General features: G+C 38.3%; 1 protein-coding gene across 24 annotated transcripts in view; it reads right to left on the bottom strand.

The window, feature by feature from the left end:
• SYNE1 (spectrin repeat containing nuclear envelope protein 1) overlaps nt 1-20146 on the bottom strand; it is a 300382-nt gene that overhangs the window by 68558 nt on the left and 211678 nt on the right. For 17 of the 24 annotated variants that reach the window (XM_065057381.1, XM_065057392.1, XM_065057386.1 and 14 more), the window contains 13 exons: nt 17483-17656; nt 15394-15585; nt 12278-12412; nt 11561-11667; nt 9968-10118; nt 8999-9133; nt 8687-8842; nt 7593-7802; nt 5985-6086; nt 4169-4288; nt 2706-2906; nt 1860-2033; nt 1288-1419 (listed from right to left, as the gene is read on the bottom strand). In XM_065057381.1, the coding sequence (XP_064913453.1) occupies nt 1288-1419; nt 1860-2033; nt 2706-2906; nt 4169-4288; nt 5985-6086; nt 7593-7802; nt 8687-8842; nt 8999-9133; nt 9968-10118; nt 11561-11667; nt 12278-12412; nt 15394-15585; nt 17483-17656 (1989 nt within the window). The remainder of the gene's footprint in view (nt 1-1287; nt 1420-1859; nt 2034-2705; nt 2907-4168; nt 4289-5984; nt 6087-7592; nt 7803-8686; nt 8843-8998; nt 9134-9967; nt 10119-11560; nt 11668-12277; nt 12413-15393; nt 15586-17482; nt 17657-20146) is intronic. The other 7 variants (XM_065057379.1, XM_065057405.1, XM_065057398.1 and 4 more) reach the window with 3 other exon arrangements.

Here is a 20146-nt window from a genome sequence, read left to right as displayed (position 1 = left end):
TTCTACTAGTTCCTGTTGCAGTTGAGAAGAAGGCAACTTGGGGAACTGCAGGTTGTTCAGCCTCATCTTGCTCTCTGGAAAGATCATGGAGCACATCCCATTGGAATCCATTTTCAAGGTCAAAATGACCAAAAGCTAATCAGGAATATTCAGCTTGGATTCACTAACTTGACAGCCTTTTATGACAAAATTACTGTCTCTGTGGATCAGACTGACTTCAGTATGGCCTTTGACACCATCTCCCACAAGGCCCTTCTCTGGAAGTGTAGAGCATGCAGGCTGGATGAATGGACTGAGATGTGGGTTGAAAACTAGCTGCACTACCAGTCTCAAACACTAGTGATCCAAGGCTTGATTTCTGGCTAGCAGACTGTAATGAGCAGAATCCTCTAGAGATTGTCGATATTTGAGCCCAAACATCTTCAACATCTTCATTATTGGCATGGATGATGACAGAGAGTGGTCTCTCAGTAAATTTGTGGATGACACTAACATAGGGACAGTGGTTGAGACACAAAATGGCAGACTTAGTCCAAAGACACTTTGACAAACTCAAGATTGGAGGCAGAAGAAACATTAGGAGGCTCAACAAGAAGTATAAATTTTGTTCCTTCTCAGTACAGGCTAGGAAGGGAATGGCTAGTGTATTTAACTTGGCATCTTCTATAATTAAGACATTGTGAATAAGGCAAGCCACAGCACTGGCCTACATTAGAACTGTGAACAAGTGACTAAAGTTATTTTATTATCCTCATCTACATGGTGCTGATGAGGCCACATATAGTGCATCTGATTCTGCTGTGTCCCCACCTCCCATCGAGTCCAAGAAGAAGGAAGTAGTCAGGGTCTAGTGTAGAGCTAATATATTAAAATGTTTGGGGACCTAGAGCACATGTCCTTTAAAAAGAGGCTGAGGGAGGTGTGCTTGTTTTAGATGGACAAACAGGAAGCTAAGGGCCAGTTTAACCAAGGTCTAAAGCTATTTGGAATAGAATTAAAACGATGACAGAGGTAAATGCTTGCCAGTAGTGCCACACAATATGAAAAGGACAATGGTGACAAGCTGAAAGTTGAAGGTTTAGATTGGGCATTACAGAAAACCTTTTCAGCAGGAGGTGGTTTGCCACTGCAGCTCAGCTGTGGGATCTCCGTCTTTTGAGGTTTCCAAAGCCATTGCTGATCCAGTCCATGGCAATTGTCCTGCTTCAAGTGGGAGGCTGGACTAGATGACCTTCAGAGGTCCTTTTAATGCAACTTCTCCATAAAGAATGCCTAAAAAGCACCAACCTGAAAAAGTGTAATCCGGTCGGTAAGCTTGTCCTCTGTCTCTTCCACCAAACCAACAGTGGGGATGCTGCTTTCAACAGACTCCAGCTGTCTGGTAAGTTCCTGGTAATCTTCATCCAGATGAATCCAGGTCTACAAGCACAAATTCTCCGTATATATAACGAAAATTGAATCTAGGTATCTAGAATTTTCATTACTTGCTTTCTGAAAGTGAAATCCTACAGCTGCATGGTTGTGAAAGTACAGAAATAACAGTACAAATGTCCAGTGAACTTATAAGACGACACTATCTCTGTGTCAAACTCAAATTTTGGCTAGAACAAATGGGTAAAGTTGTTGTGTTCTCGTTGTCAGCTAAGCAGTTCTTGTAAATTTAGATGAACACAACCTGTGTCACCTGAAGATCACAACAGTTAAATAGCAAAGTTTACATGTAGTCTATCAGTATCTTGTGTGTATGACAAAGGGGACTGATGTCCACCAATTTTTTCCAAGCATAGGAAATAAACATTCTAGAATACCCTAGTGGTGGATCACGATGGCAGTACAGAAATGAACAGAGAAATTCTCACCTCTAGAATGTATTCCAGCTCCACACCCCGTTTATGAGCCAGCTTTAATATAGCTGAAGCTTGTGTCATTAGCTCTGAATGTGACCGAGTGTCCTTCAAGAGGGAAAAGCTACTCATCTTCCTAAAGAGCGTTTCCGTCAGGATCATGTGAGACTCCAACCCCTGAAAATATTCCTGAGAAATTTGGGTGTGAGGGAGAGAGTAAAGAGATAATAGAAAATAGAAAGTGCAATTGTTACTCAATTCATTACCCCTAAAATAACATATTAAGATAATAGCAGTACAATAATCTGTTTACATAGAATTAGGCAAACTTTACACTCCACCAACATTTCACAAAATCAAACACACAATTTAAAAAGGACAATGGCCATTTTAAAGAAAGAAAGAGGTGATACTTTCCATGCAAATTCCATCCCAGCTATCATTCCATAAACAAAAATAGTGTAAGTCAAATATGTACCACCAAAAAATTATGTCTAATAAAAACATGTCGAAAAGCCTTGTTATATTTCATGATTGCCACCAGCAAATGTAAATTCATGTTGGAAAAAAAAATTGAGTGGCTGATTAAATTGCTATGTAACATGACAGAACACAAATAAGAACTTGTTATGAGAATAAGGAAGAAAATGAAATCTACCTGGCTTCACCTTCAACAGAGCATTTGAAAGTCATTCAGTCAAAACAGTTAATTGATTCCAGTTTAGAACACAGTAAGTTTTAACATATCCTGATACCCAGCATTCTGAAAAGCTCCTGAACCTTTAGGAACAGAAGGTTAGCAATTCACTGTGACCAGGCTTATAGTCATGATGAATCCTGAAATATATTATAGTTTCTTACCTTATGTTTGTCAAGTAGAGCCTGAACCTCTTCCTTAGAAACAACAATCATTTTCTGGTCACCAGCCATCTTTTCTTGGCCTGTTTCTACCAGGTCAGCCAGGTCCTGCAAAGCCCGTTCATATTGCCTCTTAAGAGCCAGATTCTGATTCAGGTCACTCCGTCTGGATCCTATGATCATCATCAGCTCATCATACTTATCCTTGGAGGCAAAAAAGCAGCAACGGTGATTATTATTTCACACCTTATATGTGTCTTCGTCAAAGCAACCTTACTGTCCCTGTATTCCTCTGTGAATACTAGAAGAATAACATCTATTTCCAGCTCGAAAAGACTGTGCAGGTATATCAACTAGATCAATAAATTAACAACCCATTATTTAAAGAGAAAAAAAATAAGCAAGACATGCAACTCTTTCAAGTGCCTGCATTCGGTAACAAAGTTATCAGAATTCCAAATGCTTGATTTAAGTAGCAAAGGAGTAGGGTGATTTGGCTTAAACCATCAAAAACCAGATGTATGGTTACTGCACACTGCAGATGCTGCTTACATTTTGATTCTTATAATGCAGAGACTTGGATGGACTCCATCATGGCTACAGATTACAGGCATCTCAAAACCAGATTTGTCCCCCTCTCTTGCCCTGGCAGCTTGCTGGTAGCAACCAAGATACATACAGCCTGTAGTAAAACCCATATTGGGCATAAAACAGCAATATAGAAAAGTGTAGGCAAAGCGCAGTGTTTGTTTCAAAGTGTGCCCATACTGCCAAATCACAAAACGAGCCAAAAGGAACAATTTTATCAGTTCCGGCTACAGCTGGCTCTCCTCACTTTAAAAGAGACAATTGTGAGAAGCACAGCTGTCAAAAAAGTAAAAAGAAGGCTTTCTAAAAACTGATATAATGGGCTGGGAGATATGTACACTTAATCTGATCTTGCTTAACGCATTTCCCTGCCTCAGCATCAAACTGCTCACAAAGGAGTTATAGAAGTTCTGGATCAATTGCTCATATATATCTAGTTCAGAGAGCCTTTAGAGTCCCACTACTTAGGTGTGTTCAAAACCTGGTCTAACTGGAAGTACACAGGAACACATAAGATGTTCTAGTAAAAGCAGAACATTACCAGTTTCCCAGTTTCAGGTCACACTTCACTATCTATCTCCTTTCAACTTTCAGCAGACACTTATGGTTACATGTTTAACTATTTGAACAAGGAGTCAACAAGAACTGAGAGGAAACATGTTTTCTTATGATTTTATGATTAATACCACTAGTAATAGAGATGCTAGAAAAGTTGAAAAAGTAGAAAAAACAGGTGAATCAGAGAGAAAACAATCTGTTATACAAATTGAAATGCTTTTAAATATGCTTTGCTAAAGTGCCTTACGAACAGCAAAAAGGAGCATACTAATACCCTTGATATAATCAGACATGTCTAGGATAGAACTCATGAACGATACCTGGATCTTAGACAGCTCTTGCACAGAAGGTTGGTCAATTTGTAGCTTGTCCACACGCTTCTTTAATTCATTGATTCCAGCATCTAGTTCCTTCAAACCTTCTTCTGCCTGCAGTATGACCTGTATTTGAAAATTACATAATTTAGTTTGAAGGTTTAACAACAGTACTATCGCTGCCATATGGTAATAATCTTTCCTGTTTTCTGCCTGGAGTTTTAATCAGTCTTTCAATCTGCTAAAATTTTAAAGGATACTATGAAAAAAAAAGTATTAATTCAAAGTTGGGAGAGCCCAGCTTGCTTCTTAAAGTGAAATACAATATGGCATTATTTTTTTAATAGCAAGCTGTTTTAGTATTCTACATCATTTTATACCAAACTTTGCTGTGAAGTTCCATGCTTTAGTTATACTGTACAAGCACAAAAGGACTACTAGTTGTTCTAACACCTTCAAGTATTCTTTTTATTAGCACTCATTCTTGTCATATCTGAGTACCAAGAAAACAACCATCACAGCAGAAGACATGAATGACAGCAAAGAGCTGTGCACAGTTCCCTTTCAGGACCAGGATAGGTCCAAAATTACTGTCAAGGAGAAGGACTTGTACATCCCCTCGTGCACTTGGAAAACTACATCTTAGGAAAACAGTTTGGTATTTGCAAGTGTATGAGGGTAATAACTTGACTTTTTCAATGGAAGCTACAAGCTTTCCTGGGTCTTTCAATATAGGAGCCTCTGCTTAAGTAGTGTAAGCCATAACTCAGTTAAAAGTACAAGGTAGGCTCCTGTAGTTAAAAGTCCTCTGTTAAGGTAATTTATTGGAAATTGTCTATCCAAATATGCTTAAAAAATATACGTGGGTAGAACTCCTGACTCCTCATAATGTGGGGTATGCACAATACAGTCATTAAACTTAGACTTCTGGCAGTTAAGTTACCTGGCTGATTAAAGGCCTTATTTCTACTTTCCCAATCACAGCTTGAACCAACAGCAACACTTTTAAATTGGAAAGCTTTATCAGCGAAGGTAGATGTTCAGAAACAGATCAATTCAGTTGCTTTTGTTACCATGTTGTTTTCCTATTTGGCAGTTAATCATAGAGGAGTTAAATTTTAGCAAGTCTTTTGCATCGTGGAGGACAGAAAAGAAAGACAAAGCATGCCAGCTCACTTATTCATACAGAAAACTTAAAAATCCTTCAAAATTTGATTATCAGGTATACAAGGCCCAATATTTCTGTTTAGCTGAAGGATAAGTCTCTTCCTCTCAGTCACCTGCTGGCACCAGACATCAGTAGCTCTTGGGTAACTAGAAATATCTGTAGAAAAGAGCCCTTAGCATACTTTGTTCTCTTCTCTTATTGACAAAACAGAAACAAGGAAAAAGGATATCTTTTGTCATATTAAAAATTAATTATTCATCATGCAATTCCTGATGAAGAGAAAACTATTGTATTAAATTAGAAAGACTAATAGTAAAAATACGACTATAAAACAGTGCAGAAGAAAGTGCCTTTGGTTTTTAATAAAGTGTAATAGCTGAAACTTGAGACTTTTTTTGGTTCGTTGAAATGTTATATCTTTCAGGTACTACCCAGTGTAGGCATAACTAGGTCAGCTGGGAAGATGAGAAAGACACTTTTTTTTTTTAACATTTATAACCGTGTAGTACACTCTTGGAAGTACTCATTTTAACAAACTTTATGTGAACATGTACATTTTCCCTGAAAAAGCAACCACTCTGTAGAATCCACTTATACTTTGAATGGAAACTTAATGTCTTCACCCTTCCCCAAGTACTGGACATTTGATAATACCTGCATTTGTTCTGTTTCTGGCCTCTCAGCTGCCTCTGCTAGTTTCTGCAGAACTAAGTATTTGTTATCAGCCACCGATGTAAACAGGACCTTCAGATCATTCTACGGCAGACAACAACAACAACAAATTATAGCCAACCACAGCACAAAACATCTGAAAAATATTTTGTGTTCCAAAACGTTTAAGCATCACAATGTTACAATGTCAGCACTGAGCCATAAAATCTATTCAAAATTGGAAGCACCAAAATTAGTCAGTGCAAAACATTTAACATTGTTGAAGATCCACAACTGGATATATGAGCTAAAAGCTAAAGGAACTCCTATTCAGAACACAAACTGCCAACACACTTCTGCTTTTGCCTTACAATTAGATGATTAATTAACAAGGTTCATTAACTTCATTTAACGAAAATGCTATTCTTGTGAAGTTTATTCAATCACATATGCTTGTAAACAAGCTAGGCTTTACTTTTTAAGGGAAGCTTTCTTCACTACAAACTTGAGCGAGTACAACAAAGAAGTAAACAAGGCTCCACCATGTTGCAGGGCTAACTACACATGACAGCTTCTAGATTACCTTAACAGACTAGACATATAAATACTAAAAAACATTTTGTCAAGCTCCAATCAATTAATATTTTATTTTCATGCATTCATCAGCATATTTTTCTAAGAATTCCAGCACTATAGAAGGGGTGCATTACTGTTTTTTTTGGTTTTGTTTTTTCTTTTGTTTTGTTTTCCCATGCAGTACTTCTTTTAAATACTAAATATCTCTGGTATAACAATAATGCACAGGATTCTAATAAATTTGTCTGCTTTCTTCAGCAAAGGAAGGCCTTTCATTGAAAAATGTTGAAAATTTTTCCTGTCTACTGCAGACGAAAGGCTATGGAGTTTGGAAAAAAATCCTGTAGTAATCACCTATGTCTAAAGACACCAGGAATCTATTTTCCTTTCTTTTATTTTTTTTTTCCTGTAATTTATGTGTTTTCATTAACACTAAACCACACTGGAGGTTTTATATGATAATAATAGGAGAGAAGGTAGAAACCAAGTAAGATCTGAAAGCATTTCTGAACTCTGAAAAAAATTCTAAAAGTGCACATTTCTCCACTTATCTTCATTTTTTCTGCTTTGCTCAACAAAGGTGGCTTGAGACACCAGCTCTTATAGAGTAATGGAATGGCTTAAAGATGTTCAGAAAGGTGGGAATCAGAATTATGTTTTCTACCTTATCTCAGCTAATAAAAACAGCGTACTCTATCATTTCCAAAATTATAAAATAGATAGAGTGGAACTCTAAAGTTGCTTTTGTCTCATTTGAGAACAGAAGTCAGCCAGCAGGGTGAGAAAGCATGGGATGAATTATCACTTTACAATAATTGCATGAGTTCCATAAGACTTGTAGAAGAGAGTTTGAATTTTGGATCATGATTTGGGTGCCAAGCTTTGCACAGCCTATGAAGACATTCGATTTTTCAATAAAAATCTGTGACAACCTTGTTCTTATCATTTGGTACCAAAAACTCTCATTGCTTTGAGAATCTTTGTATCTCCATTTGATATCGTACCCCAGTTAACTCCTTGAGATGAGCACCATACCTTGAAAGTCACTATTTGCTGGAGCTGTCCTTTCATGTGATGGCATCTCTGGTTTACTACTGACTCCAATAAGGTCAGTCTTCTAAGGAGACAATTTAAAGTGTCTTCTATAATGTCCCTATAATCACAATTCTCAGGAAATATCTGAGTAAATAAATTCTTGTTCTTGTCCATTTCTTCTGTTATGTCTTTGATTTCTTTAGCAAGAGACTGATTTTGTAGAAAACAAAACAAAGTGATAATCAGACATTTTGGAAAGCAGGCAAGCATTGTCAGTTTTGCAGGGATGTGTTTTTTTACGTTGTTAATATACACACACTAGCCAAAGTTATGCAGCTACAGTACCTCTGTTAGTAAAAAGACCTCAGACTACTCTGAGGAAAACAAGTGCTGAAATAAAATTATGTAGACTCATAGAATAGTTTGGGTTGGAAGGAACCTTTAAAGGTCATCTAGTCCAACACCCCTGCAATGAGCAGGGACATATTCAACCTGATCGTTGCTCAAAGCCCCGTCCAGCCTGGCCTTCAATGTCTCCAGGGATGGGGGATCTACCACCTCTCTGGGCAACCTGTTCAAGTGTTTCACCACCCTCATTTTAATTTTTTTTATCTTTAGATCTAGTCTGAATCTACCCTCTTTCAGTTTAAAACCATTACCCCCTGTCCTGTCACCTCTTTCTCTCCCAACTCCTGCTCCTTTCCTTCCCATCTCCTTTTCTCCCTCCCCATTTCCTGTTGATGAATTTGTACTGTTTCTATATCCCAGAACATTCCACCCTCTTTTTCACTTCACTTCATTTCAATTTCAACAATGTGGTGTTTCCTAATACTTAGCAAAGATATTAAACAGAAGAAAGACTCTATGTTTAGTTCTCTTCTGATCAGGCAAAATTTGGGTCTGGTGCTGCTTTCTGCAACCTTCTCTACATTGTCAATAAAGTTACTTCTACCAGTAGCAGCATACATAGAGATTATGACAGCAATATGTCACTTATCCAGGATTCTAACTTTTTTTTTTTTTTTTTCCTAAACACCATATAAAATGCATCTTTATTGGCAATTTAAAGAAAGTCCTATTCATGGATTCCTTACCTCTTGCTTGCAGAGGTATGTTTCTGTTTCTTTCTCCGGCAACAGAGCTGTAGCAACAAAGACCTGCTCTTCCACATCATCTAGCCACAAGGAGGTGGCTGTGACACCATCATACAGCTTCTGTTCAAGATGCAGGCTCTGTTCCACCTGTCCAGCCTGGGCAAAAGGAACCAGAGAAGTCCAGAGCAGAAGTACAAGATACTCCTTCTAATATCTAATATTTGGGAAAGGGCTAGATTTCCAGGTGGAAGCTAGAAGCAATTCCATTGTAAGTGTGCTAGAGGACAGGTGTAAAGATAATTGAAATGTTACCTCAGGTGACACATCTTCAAAGGCCTGATTCAATTCAACCAGTACTGGTGACACTATGGATTTATCTGCACCCTGTCCTTCCTCCTGATACAAAGGCATTCCAGATATCAGTCTGTTTGGTCTGCTATAAAACTGCTGAGAGAGGAGTATTAATTAGGATGCTTCTACCATATATAGGGTACAAAATCCAGTGATACAGATCCTACCACTGACTGAGGACAATACAAAATTACGCTCATGGTCCTCCCATGACTGTTCTGTGTCATGAATATCTTGACTAAAGGATTGCTCAACAGGAGGTTCACTAGAAGTGTGGGATAAATACTTGTGGCTAGAATTAGCAATGACTTGTTTTTACTGAAAAAATAATTAAATACTGTTGAATGAATACAAGATATTTCAAACTTCGCAAGCTCATTTGAATATAGTGTTATATAAAGAATAGTGGGTCTGGGTCTACTAACAATAAAATGGAGGATGTTAATACAGATCTTGGCTCATCCCTAGTTTAGTTGATTAATCCCTGTTTCTTTCAGTAAAAATTCTGTGAAAGAAATCACTTGCTTCTTTGTCACATATCCACTAAGACCAAGAATTGAACGTAACTAATACATTCAAACTGAAAATACCAATTTTACCTATAAGTTGTTGCCAGATTACTGGTCAATTCCAGAGGGATGATTTGTTACAGAATTATCCTGGGTCAGACAAGTAGATCAAAATTTTGTCTGAGCCCTTTCTTCTTTTCTAGTTTATTCATCTGAATGGTAGTGCAATTAAGATCACTTTGAGCAGGACCAGTGATAGTGCCAGTATTTAATGGCTTTAAAGATGTCACAAAAATAAATTGTTCCATATTCTTTGTATTAACTACATCACCTTAATGCATCTGCTATGCACATATTGTAATCTTGTGTTGTGATAACTGCTTTCATAGAGAAAATGTGAAGAGAAATTAAAAATAGCTACCGGCTGTTCTTGTTCCAAAGTTTTCTGGAGCAGTCTCTGCTTAGTATTGAATTCCTGGTTCAGGCTTTCCCATTTCACCTTCATCTGTTCTTCAGATGATGGCTTCTCACCCTCCAAGCCTAATTCCTCAGAGAGTGTATTAGGCTTCTCACTGAATGGGAAGATGCATAAAGGCTTAACAAATACAAAAGCTGTAACTATATAAATGATTTATTTCCTCTTTCAATCAGGAAATTCTGCATTTAAATTAAGTGCTACTTTTTAAAGCTTTGATATTTTTTTTGTCAGATAATAAGACAAAGGCTGGTTTGTAACAGCAAGAAGTTCTTGTCCTATGGGCTAAACTGTACTTTCTAAGAAACTATTCAGAGTTGCAAGCACCCATATGAAGTAAAAAAAAAAAAAACTCAAAAGAGACTGAATATATGCTACATTGAAACGTAACCTTTAAACAAACTTTACTACAAAGCATGAAATAAAAAAAATATTTTATCTGACTCCTTCCTCACCTCCTCTCTCAAAATGCCAGACATATCCTAACTTTTTAATGTAGGACAAGCATATGAGTTTGGCCTTGGTAAACAGTGAATGAAATTCAGCATTTTCTGTTTGATTTGTTTTGTTTGTTTCTATACTATAACATAATGTGACAGAAGGAAGCCTCAAACAATAGGAGATAAGAAGTACTTTCTGGCATTATAATTAAAAAAAAACAACAACAAAACAAACACAACCAAATTAACAGAAATACAACTGAATTCACACAAATGCTGAGGAAAAGAACTTACTAAGTACAGTTTACATTCCCTGTGCATAAGTCTTAGTTCTGCTGCCTCCTGAACTACCTTCATGTTCTAGACCTTGCTGGAGGAGCCACAAAGGTAGTCATTACTACTGAGATACATCAAGGAAGTATTTTAACTAAAGGGTTGACTGCTACTTGATTCTTAAGCTGATAATGTTCACCCTGGCTTCCTCTTCCCAAAAGCTTTCCCTTCCTGCTCCCCGAAGGTCTGCATCAGCAGTATTCTTCTGCCTTGTCTAGGGCAGAAGTCTCTCCCAGTCAGAGCCAAGGCTTTTGTAGACATCCACTTCTCCCTCAAACGGGCAAGTGTATAACAAAATACAGATCTGAGATGAAATTTGAAAGACAAGGCTTTGAAAAGAAAAATATTTACTAACTGCAGAAAAAATAAAATTAAGTAATTAGTATCTCATCTGGGAAGATCTGGTTACAATGGCAGACTACAACGCTTCAGAGTTTAGCTATGATTTACACCAATGCTGGATCATAAAGCAATAGTAACTGATCCACTGCTTTTCTAACGAATCCTCCTAGTTTGTAATTTTAGTGTGGTACTTGATAGGACAAATAAAAGGAATTTCAAAATGCTGAAGATGATTTATCAGCACAAAACAATTTTTGTAATAATGTCATCAGACCCCTGAACTATAAACCAGGACTCCAGTATCCTAGGTGCTATATAAAACTACAAAACAAAGTTTAGAGGATTATATGCAGAAGCAGGATGTAAACACGAGGATGACAAGGCACAATCATAGAACTTGGCAGAAGAACACATGAAATCATACCTTAGACATAGGCCTTCTGGAGCACCTTGCTGTGTTAGGATTTCTTCTCCACGGCACGCTACCAACCGAAGCAGATTCTTCTGCTCTTCTAGCTCTTGTTCCAGTTCCTAATATACAAAGTTACAAAACCAAAACAAAACACAAGCAGATTGTTTTTGTCTGGGAAGGACAAGTCTACATTGTGTAACTGTCGTGCAAAGATAGATGAGCTATTTCTGATATGGCTTGCTTGAGCACCAAAAGCAGTGCAAAATCTCCACTTAGGGACACAGAGAAACTGGGTACATAAACTGGATTGTTGAACTAATTAACTAATGCAATGCAGTTTCTAGAATGTAACCTAGTGAGGATGGTTGTGTATCATGCAACACAATGCACCTTATAATGTGTGTAATTTGCTTATAAAGACAATGTTGATTACTGTTTTGAGCAAATACCATCATCTCTCCTTAGAATAACTTTAAGGGTTGCTTCAATTTAATTCTACTAATGGACAATGGAAGTGATAATGTGAGTTGACCATGGTCACCCAGGAAGTCTACTCCGCCTGGCTGTTACAGATACAGATACAAAATAGTGAGCTCAGATAAATCATTACAAAAGCAATAAGAAACCTGGTAAAAATTAAGATTTCAGTGGAAACACTAACATGAATGGCTCAGCTACACTGTCAAGCACAATCTAAAGATGGGAGTAAAAGAAATGCAAAACACCAACCTTCTGTTGCTGCAGGGTGTTCTGTTGTTGCTGTGAGCGAGTGGTTCTTGCTTGTGCCAGCCATTCTTGGACACTGGGGCTTTGTGAGGAAACAAAGTCCAGATCGCTCTCCTCCTTTTCTTGTAATGAACTCTGCTTTAAGAGAAAGAAATAAAGACTTTACAAAATCTCTTACACTGCTAGAAAGCAGGTCCAGCTCACCAACTGAAAACCACATGTAGTGCTACCTTCCACCTCTCAAGTTGCTGGCTCACAAAAATTCTGGAGTGAGTAATGACCTTAGATTTCTGACTTCTACTGGTCATTCCTTACCAGCAAGAAAGCACCCCTAAAAATGTAAAAATAAACATGCACCACTGCACTTAGCAGAATCAGGGACCAGAGATCAGAGACCATGGACTGATGTGTTTCTGAAGACTGTTCTGATTTTCCTCAAGATCCGTAATGGAGGGTGTAGCTTTAACCAGCAATGCAGGGAATCACTGGGTTGTTTCTGCCAGGCTTTTAGTCTAATTAAAGCCATTTTTTTTTGTCTAATTAAAACCAAGAGAATGCTGGTTATCCTTCTGGTCAAAATTTATTTATCAAGAAGTATGCAACTCTATCCATGATTGGCAGAAACACAGTCAGTTAACAGCAGGTTATATGATGTGAATGGTAAAGACACTAAGAGAGACCAAACCACAGAATGTTATAATAGAACAGAAAAGCAACAGTCCCTTCTCTTCATACTTCTATCATTATGTTCTTCCAGCAACAGTGATTAGACAGGCTCCTTGTGTAAACAAAGAAAGAAAGAGCAAATTCCTTAATAATTCTAGAAATTGCTTTATGAAGTTCTTGACTTCTGAAATCCCTGTCAGCTGTAAGTATAAATTATTTTAGCAGACAGCGCATTCAAATGCAGGGATTTTAATACACTAGGCCTAATATTAAAGACAGACTTGTAGGTCTGGCTACTTAGATCCACACACCTCTCCGGATTTATTTAATATTACTTTCACCTGCAGACAAACAATGAGTGTAGAGTTTGTGCCTTTTTTTTTCAGCTTCAAGACCTAAAGCTGGGGCTTAATTCCTCTCCCATTTTGTCTATATATCTCATTTTTGTAGGATTTGTATTTTGCCCATGATTCAGCTCTTAATCTAAATAGGGTAAATGTGGCAAATGGTTCAGACATTACAGAATTCTTTCCAAAACAAAAACAGGTTCATGTTCCACCATCCAGAGAGCCTTTGTCTCAAATCAGGCAGAGTCCAGCAGAGCCAAAGGTGGCTGAGGAAACCCCTTGTACCTCACCCGGTACTCCTCATACTAACAACTGGGATGGATCTCTGCCACCAGTGTCCCTGGCATCAAGCATTGGAACAGTAGAGTTTGGCTAAATAGTAGAAGTTAGGTGTAAGATTTCAGTTTTGAGGAATAATGAGTATACTGGAATTGAAAGAACTGATTAGTGTTAGAGGACATAAACTGGAAGAGGAGCAAAACAAGCAAGCAGGTATCTAAAGCTGGAAGGAACCATTAGCTCTTGTTCTGTGGAATAGCTTTGTTTCAACTAAGGATTCAGCTTGCAGACTAACCATGGTACTTTGTAGGAACAAGTTCCTAGAAAAGCTGACGTGGTTCAAACCTGTGTGAACAATGTCATTATACAATATCAGATGAGGCAAAGAAAATATTATGTGAGGGATAAAGAGGGATTAGAATTTTAATCTTTCTATTAAAAATGAAAAAAGACCATTGTTCTGTAAATTGTAAAAATTATCTGCTAAATTTTATATGCCCTAGTGACAATAACTGTTCAACTTCGTTCATGATCCATAAGTGGAGTCCAAAAAAGGTTTGCAATTCATAAAGAAACTAAAGTCTTGCATGCATGTAGCATCTTAAATAATTCATATTCTACATCTGGAAATTATTGTGCTGTTACTTTCACTATTACAAAAGCATTTAAAAAGCTGTTTTAAAACTAAATCACACCATTGTATTTTAAATGCAGCATGCATACTTTAAAATGAAGCAAAAACGTCTGTGATGTCTTTTCACTTTTCAAGTAATAGATCAGAACAGATCATTATATGCCTAGATGCTGCTGATAACACTTTTCTTCTGCCTAATCATGAGATTTAATATGCAAGAATAACACTAAAGTTACTTCATCTTATAGGCAATAGGAATAAATACCTCATTTTTTTCTTTCCTTTGTTTTTTGTGTTTGTTTGTTGGGTGTGGAGGTTTTTTTGGTGAAGCTATGTTAAGTTCTATAGTTATCTAGCTGCTTGGGACTAAAAATAGTTCTTAGCAAGTCAAGTGACTTTTCAAGCTAACCTCTCAGTAGACTTTAATCTGCATTACAAGCTAGAAATCTTTGAAGCTTATCATGTTTAATTTGCACAGCAAAGCCCAGAAAAGAAGTAAAAGAAAAGTGGGGGAAGGGAGTCACAGCAGGGCAAGCAAACCAGTCAGTCACATTACATGGTTGGGTTTCTTGTCTGTATTTGGTTCTTCACATGCTAGTTTAACCTAAAGAATGACCAAAACCAACTATTAAATAAAATGAAATACTGACAGTAAGCAGACCAACGCTGCTATGAATAGAAACCTAGGACAAGACTGAGGTTAAATGTATCTTTGTTTATACAATATTTTGTTTGGTGTCATGATGCCACTAAGTATTAGCTATATTAAAAAATATTCTATTTTCTTGATGTTATCCTTTCATTGCATTGTGCACACTGTATGGAAGAAAGCATGTAGTTAGGACTGGTTTTTTGTTAGGGGAGAGATCCTGCCCTAGAGCCTACATAATCTAAAAGGACTCATAACAGGAATAGGGTATATGCAGACCAAGCTAATTATCTATATACTTTACCATTGTCCTTTCAGTGAGACAGCGAGGTTAGGATACTTCCACCATGAAGAGGTGTCATTAACTTGAAAATGATAAGCTAAAGCTTGCCAGGCAGTTCTTTATTGTGTAATTCCATTTACTAACTAAACTATCAAACTAAATCAGTAAAATACTTTTGCTCCTTTTCCCAGTTGCACAAAACTGCTATGAAATCCCCCAACCTCCTGCCCACTGCGAAGCCAGCTGGAAAGAGCCACTTACCCGAATGTTGATCTGTTTGTCATGAAGCACTCTCTGCAGCTCCAGGAGGCTGCTCTTCAGTGTCCTGAGCTTCACAGCCAGCTGCTCTGCCTCGTCCTTGGTGTGAGCCTTCCCCTCCATAAGCAAGTTCTCGTTGTGCACAGACAACTCTGACAAGGCTACCACCTTCTGCTCTATTTCAACCAACATGTTCTGCAGTAGCAAAAACAAAGAGCCAAATTCATACATTTTCCAGCATCTGTCGCGCTTTCTGGCAAGACGACCTGTGGCCTTCCTCACCCGTCGTCAAGCTAAGGGCAAGTCAGATTATCATTACTTTGCCTTCCAGGCCCTTTCAGAGTCCTGAGGAATAGGTTTGCAAATGTTTGCACTCGCCATTTCTGTTTGCAACCTTTTTCAAAATAGGAAATTAAAAAGTTATTTGAAACAAAGCATTTGTTGTAGAGGAGATGCTCTTTATTTGTACATTAAAGGTAACGGTGCCTAATATGCTAGACTGACGTCCATAATGAGAAGAAACTGAGCACATAGCTGGAGTGACTTCCTTCCTCTTCTTTCATGTGTGTTCAGTGAAATGCTTCCTACCTACTTCTATGTGTTGCTCTGGCTGCGTTGATAAGCTTCTCTTCTCACTATTTGCTCTTTCTGATTGGTGTGTGATGGACTTACGGATTTCTGTATAATCCTCTTTAGTCTAAAGAGAGACTTAGAGTGACAAATCTCTGGCATGTTTATTCTCAAAAGCTACTTTCCTGACATTCCATTAACCATTCATGTATCAAAGACATAGAGCATATTTTGAACTTCCAAACTCAAAGCTCATACAATTCTTGCCAAAAAATCAAATGTTTATTTTTGCCATAGCAACCATCAAGCATAAACTTAGAAACATTGGTCCTGAAGGAATGTGTGCAGGATGAGATGGGCAGAGTCTCTAAAGGGTGGAAAAAATAAAGGACTTTTTTTTGTAAACAAAATAACAAACCAACAAACAAACAACTTACTCTATTAAGATTTTAAGAATCAGCAAAAGGACAGCAGTATTAACTTTTCCACAAAGTTAGCTGTTCTTTTTAATTTTGACTTTCCTACAGATTATATTTTTTTAAAAATTACTGCTTTGTTTGAGTTCACATGGTTTATCTATATACAAAAAACAGCTCCCAAGGACAGGTGCTGAAAGAACACTTGAGGCTGAGCAGACTGAAAATTTCAATAATGAAGTGGTGTTGGTGGGAATTTAATTAGGTGTTTAATTCATCTGATTTATATGAAACTTGATTCCCATTTATCCTAAAATAGTCAAGATCCTAATTCTTTAATATGAAAAGCGATATTTTGTCCATCTACCTCTTGCTTTTCTTGTAATTTTCATTATAATGATCATACAGTTGTAAACTCATATTTAAAAATGGAAAACTTCCACTAATTTGAGAACCTGGATGTTATGACTGATCCAAGTCCTGTTAATAAAAGTATATGCAATTACCCCTATTGCAGCAACACATTTTTCCTCAGTTGTTCTGGTATTCTAGGTTGATTAATATCAAATTCATAAAAATAGTAACTACTGATGATTATATTTTACTTCTGAATGTCGGTAGGGATTACTCCTGGAGAAAACACAACACTCTCCCAGTCACCACTGCTAGTGGGAGTGTGTGTTCTTCAGCTGAAAAAGGAGGAGTCAGAAAGCAGACTGCAGGTGTTTTCATACCTATCAAGTGAGCTGTTCAACAACTCCAGCTTAAGTGGAGAAAAAACAATAAGTGAAGAGGATACAAGGCTGCCAAAAGAAAACAAAATCCCCTTGAAAGCTGTAGAGTTTCAAATGTTCTCATAGTCAGAATATCTTGCTTTTCTACTGCTATGCTTACACATGCTTTCTAAAGCGCTGTTTGCAATCTTTAATAAGCAGCTAACTGAGCATATATGAGGTACTAAGGAGCTCAGAAATTCTTCCCTATTAATATGCTCACTCATTCCACTCAATAATAGCCTTAACTCTGATGTTCCATATGTGTCTCTTCATTCACAAAAAACTATGTCCATCCTGTGCATCTAAACATTACAAGACTGATAATTTTACCTGACAGTCTACCAGCTGTGCTTCCATGTCCATAGGTTCCTCAGCAGTAACCAGGGCAGTGTCCAGTGTTGCTCGGGTATTGAGTAACCAGTGGTCAAGCTCATCAGCTTCACAACGGTACCTTTGAAGAGCCTGCTCTTGCCGCTGTTCTTCCAGCTGTTCATTCAGCTTTTCCTAGAGGTACAAACTATATTTTACCTTTTCTAAACAAACAACAACAATCACTTTAAAATATTTTCTCTCTCTGTCACTCACAACTTCTATATAGCATTTTTAATCCATTATAAGCCCTTTCTTTCAGAAGTTGGAAAACCTTAAAAAAATATTGCTTTCAATCACTGAACTTGCTTTTCTGGTGATGTAAATTCTGTTTCAGTTAAGTCACTGTGTTTTCACTTCCTTCAGTGGATCTCTACTATTACAACCTTTTAAAGGTGAGGCCTTTTCTGCCTCCTCTTGCTGCTCTCCTTTGCATATGCCCCACATTGATTCAGTTTGCTCAACTAGCACAGCACTGTTTGCTTCGGGAGAAAGACACAAGAGAACATAGAGCTGGGGTTGGGCTGCAGGGAAAGGATAGCAGCCTTGCGCTGTTTGGAAGCAGCAGCAGGCTGTCAGATTGCCTTATAGTCTCTCAAGAGAGGCAGAAGAGAGCTGCTTCAGGGACCCAACAGGGTTCACTGGTGGGCCTTTGGTGTAGCCACTGTGGGTAAAGAGAAGACCGAGGAGCTGTCTACCTTGTCTGGCCTCTTGGAAGCTCCCTGTGCTGTGGGCATTAAGCTCCAATGGCTGCAGCAGCAACATCATCGCAGCAACGTAGTCTCCCTGGCTTCATTCATCAGCTGGTCCATCCATTGGACAGACAGGGAATGATCAGCAAGGCAGCAAGGCTCACTCACCCTTTAATAGTCCCATATGAATGTGAAAACTGTCTGAACAGCTGGGGCCAGAGAGTGGTGATTAGTGGCAAAAAGTCTAGTGAGAGGTCAGTAATGAGCATCAGCAAGTTTACTGATGACACAAAACTGGCAGGAATGGCTTATACACCAGGAGGCTGTGCTGCCATCCAGACAGACCCCGACAAGCTGAAGAAATGGGCTGACAGGAACCTCATGAAGCTGAACAAAGGGAAATGCAAAGTCCTGTACCTGGGGACGAACAATCCCAAGCACTAGTATTTGCTGGGGGCCAACCATCTGGAAAGCAGCTTTACAGAAAAGGACCTGGGTGTCCTGGTGGACACTAAGTTGAACATGAGCTATCAATGAGACCTTGTGGCAAAGGCAGCAAATGGTATTCTGGGCTGCATTAGGAGGAATGTTGCCAGCTGGCAAAGGGAGTTTATCCTCCCCCTCTACTTAACTCCAGTGAGACCACACTTTGAGTGCTGTGTCCAGTTCTGGGCTCTCCAGCAAAAGAGATATACAGAACTCTGGAGAGAGTAGAAGGGATTTTGGGAATAAGAAACTGATAGAATGGAATAGTCAGAGGATACTTATATGTATCAGATAACGCAGAATTAAGCATGTTGCAAATGGTAAGGAACAAGGGGAGGAGATTGTATTGGATCTGGCTAGGATGGAGTTAAATTCATCTCTGCCTGTACAGTGCTGTGCTTTGCAACTGTGGCTGAAACTGTGTTTGATAACACAGCAATGTTTTGCCTATTGCTGAACAGTGCTAGCACAGCATTAAGGCTTTATTTCCAACTGTCCCTAAAAAAGGCCAGCAGGCTGGGGTTGGGCAAAAAGTTGGGAGAGTACAGAGCCAAGACAGATGACCCAAACTGACCAAAGGGATAATCTATACCATATGAGATCATGCTCAGCAACAAAAGACGAGGGAAAGGGGAGGTGAGAGAGGGAACATTTTTGCTTCTGGCATTTGCCTTCCCAAGGAACTGCTACATGTGCTGAGAGCCTGCTTTCCAGGAAAGCGGCTAAACATCTGCCTGCTGATGGTGAAGCAGTGAATGAGTTCCTTATTTTCCTTTGCTTCCACACAACAGCTTTTCCTTACCTTATTAAGCTGTCATTATCTCAATCCATGAGTCTTTTTGTCTGCCTTCTATTTTTAACCCATCCCATGGGAGAGTGATGTGAGAGGCACGGTGGGTGTTTGGCCACTGGCTTGGGTCAACCTACCATACTTCTGTTCACAACACATGTCCAAGCTAAGACATGCTGCTTTTAAAAGCATACTTAGCATCTTAAGTCAAGTACATGTGCAGTAAGGAAATTCAGACCTGCATGTGCAGTGTAATTCCCTCACATAGAGAAGTGCTTCTATAACTTTTCTGAATGCTTAATTTTAATGGAAAAATTAATAACTGCATGTTAGAATAATTTAAAGAATAGTGATAACTGTTAAATGTCTCAAAGAACCCAGAGTCAAACAGCTCTCAAGATCTAATCATTTAAATTAGGTCTATAGAAAGAGCAATATTGTCAATCCACATCCTCAGCAGCCAAAGCTTTTTTTTTTACCTGTTCTATCTGTATTTCTACATTTACATTCCTGCAGTGTTCTGTGGAATCAGAGCTATAAAGTGCACGGGTTAAATTACTGAATATTACCTACACACCATACATATTTCTTAGCCAGGATTATTGGGGAATACGTGTGCTATTGTATGAAAGTAACTGTCAGAATCCCAACCATAGT

The sequence above is a fragment of the Columba livia genome, chromosome 3 (genome assembly GCF_036013475.1).
Source record: "Columba livia isolate bColLiv1 breed racing homer chromosome 3, bColLiv1.pat.W.v2, whole genome shotgun sequence".
Taxonomy (NCBI): Eukaryota; Metazoa; Chordata; class Aves; order Columbiformes; family Columbidae; genus Columba; species Columba livia.
The sequence above is the reverse complement of the archived record's forward strand: the minus strand, read 5'-3'. Positions and strand labels throughout refer to the sequence as shown.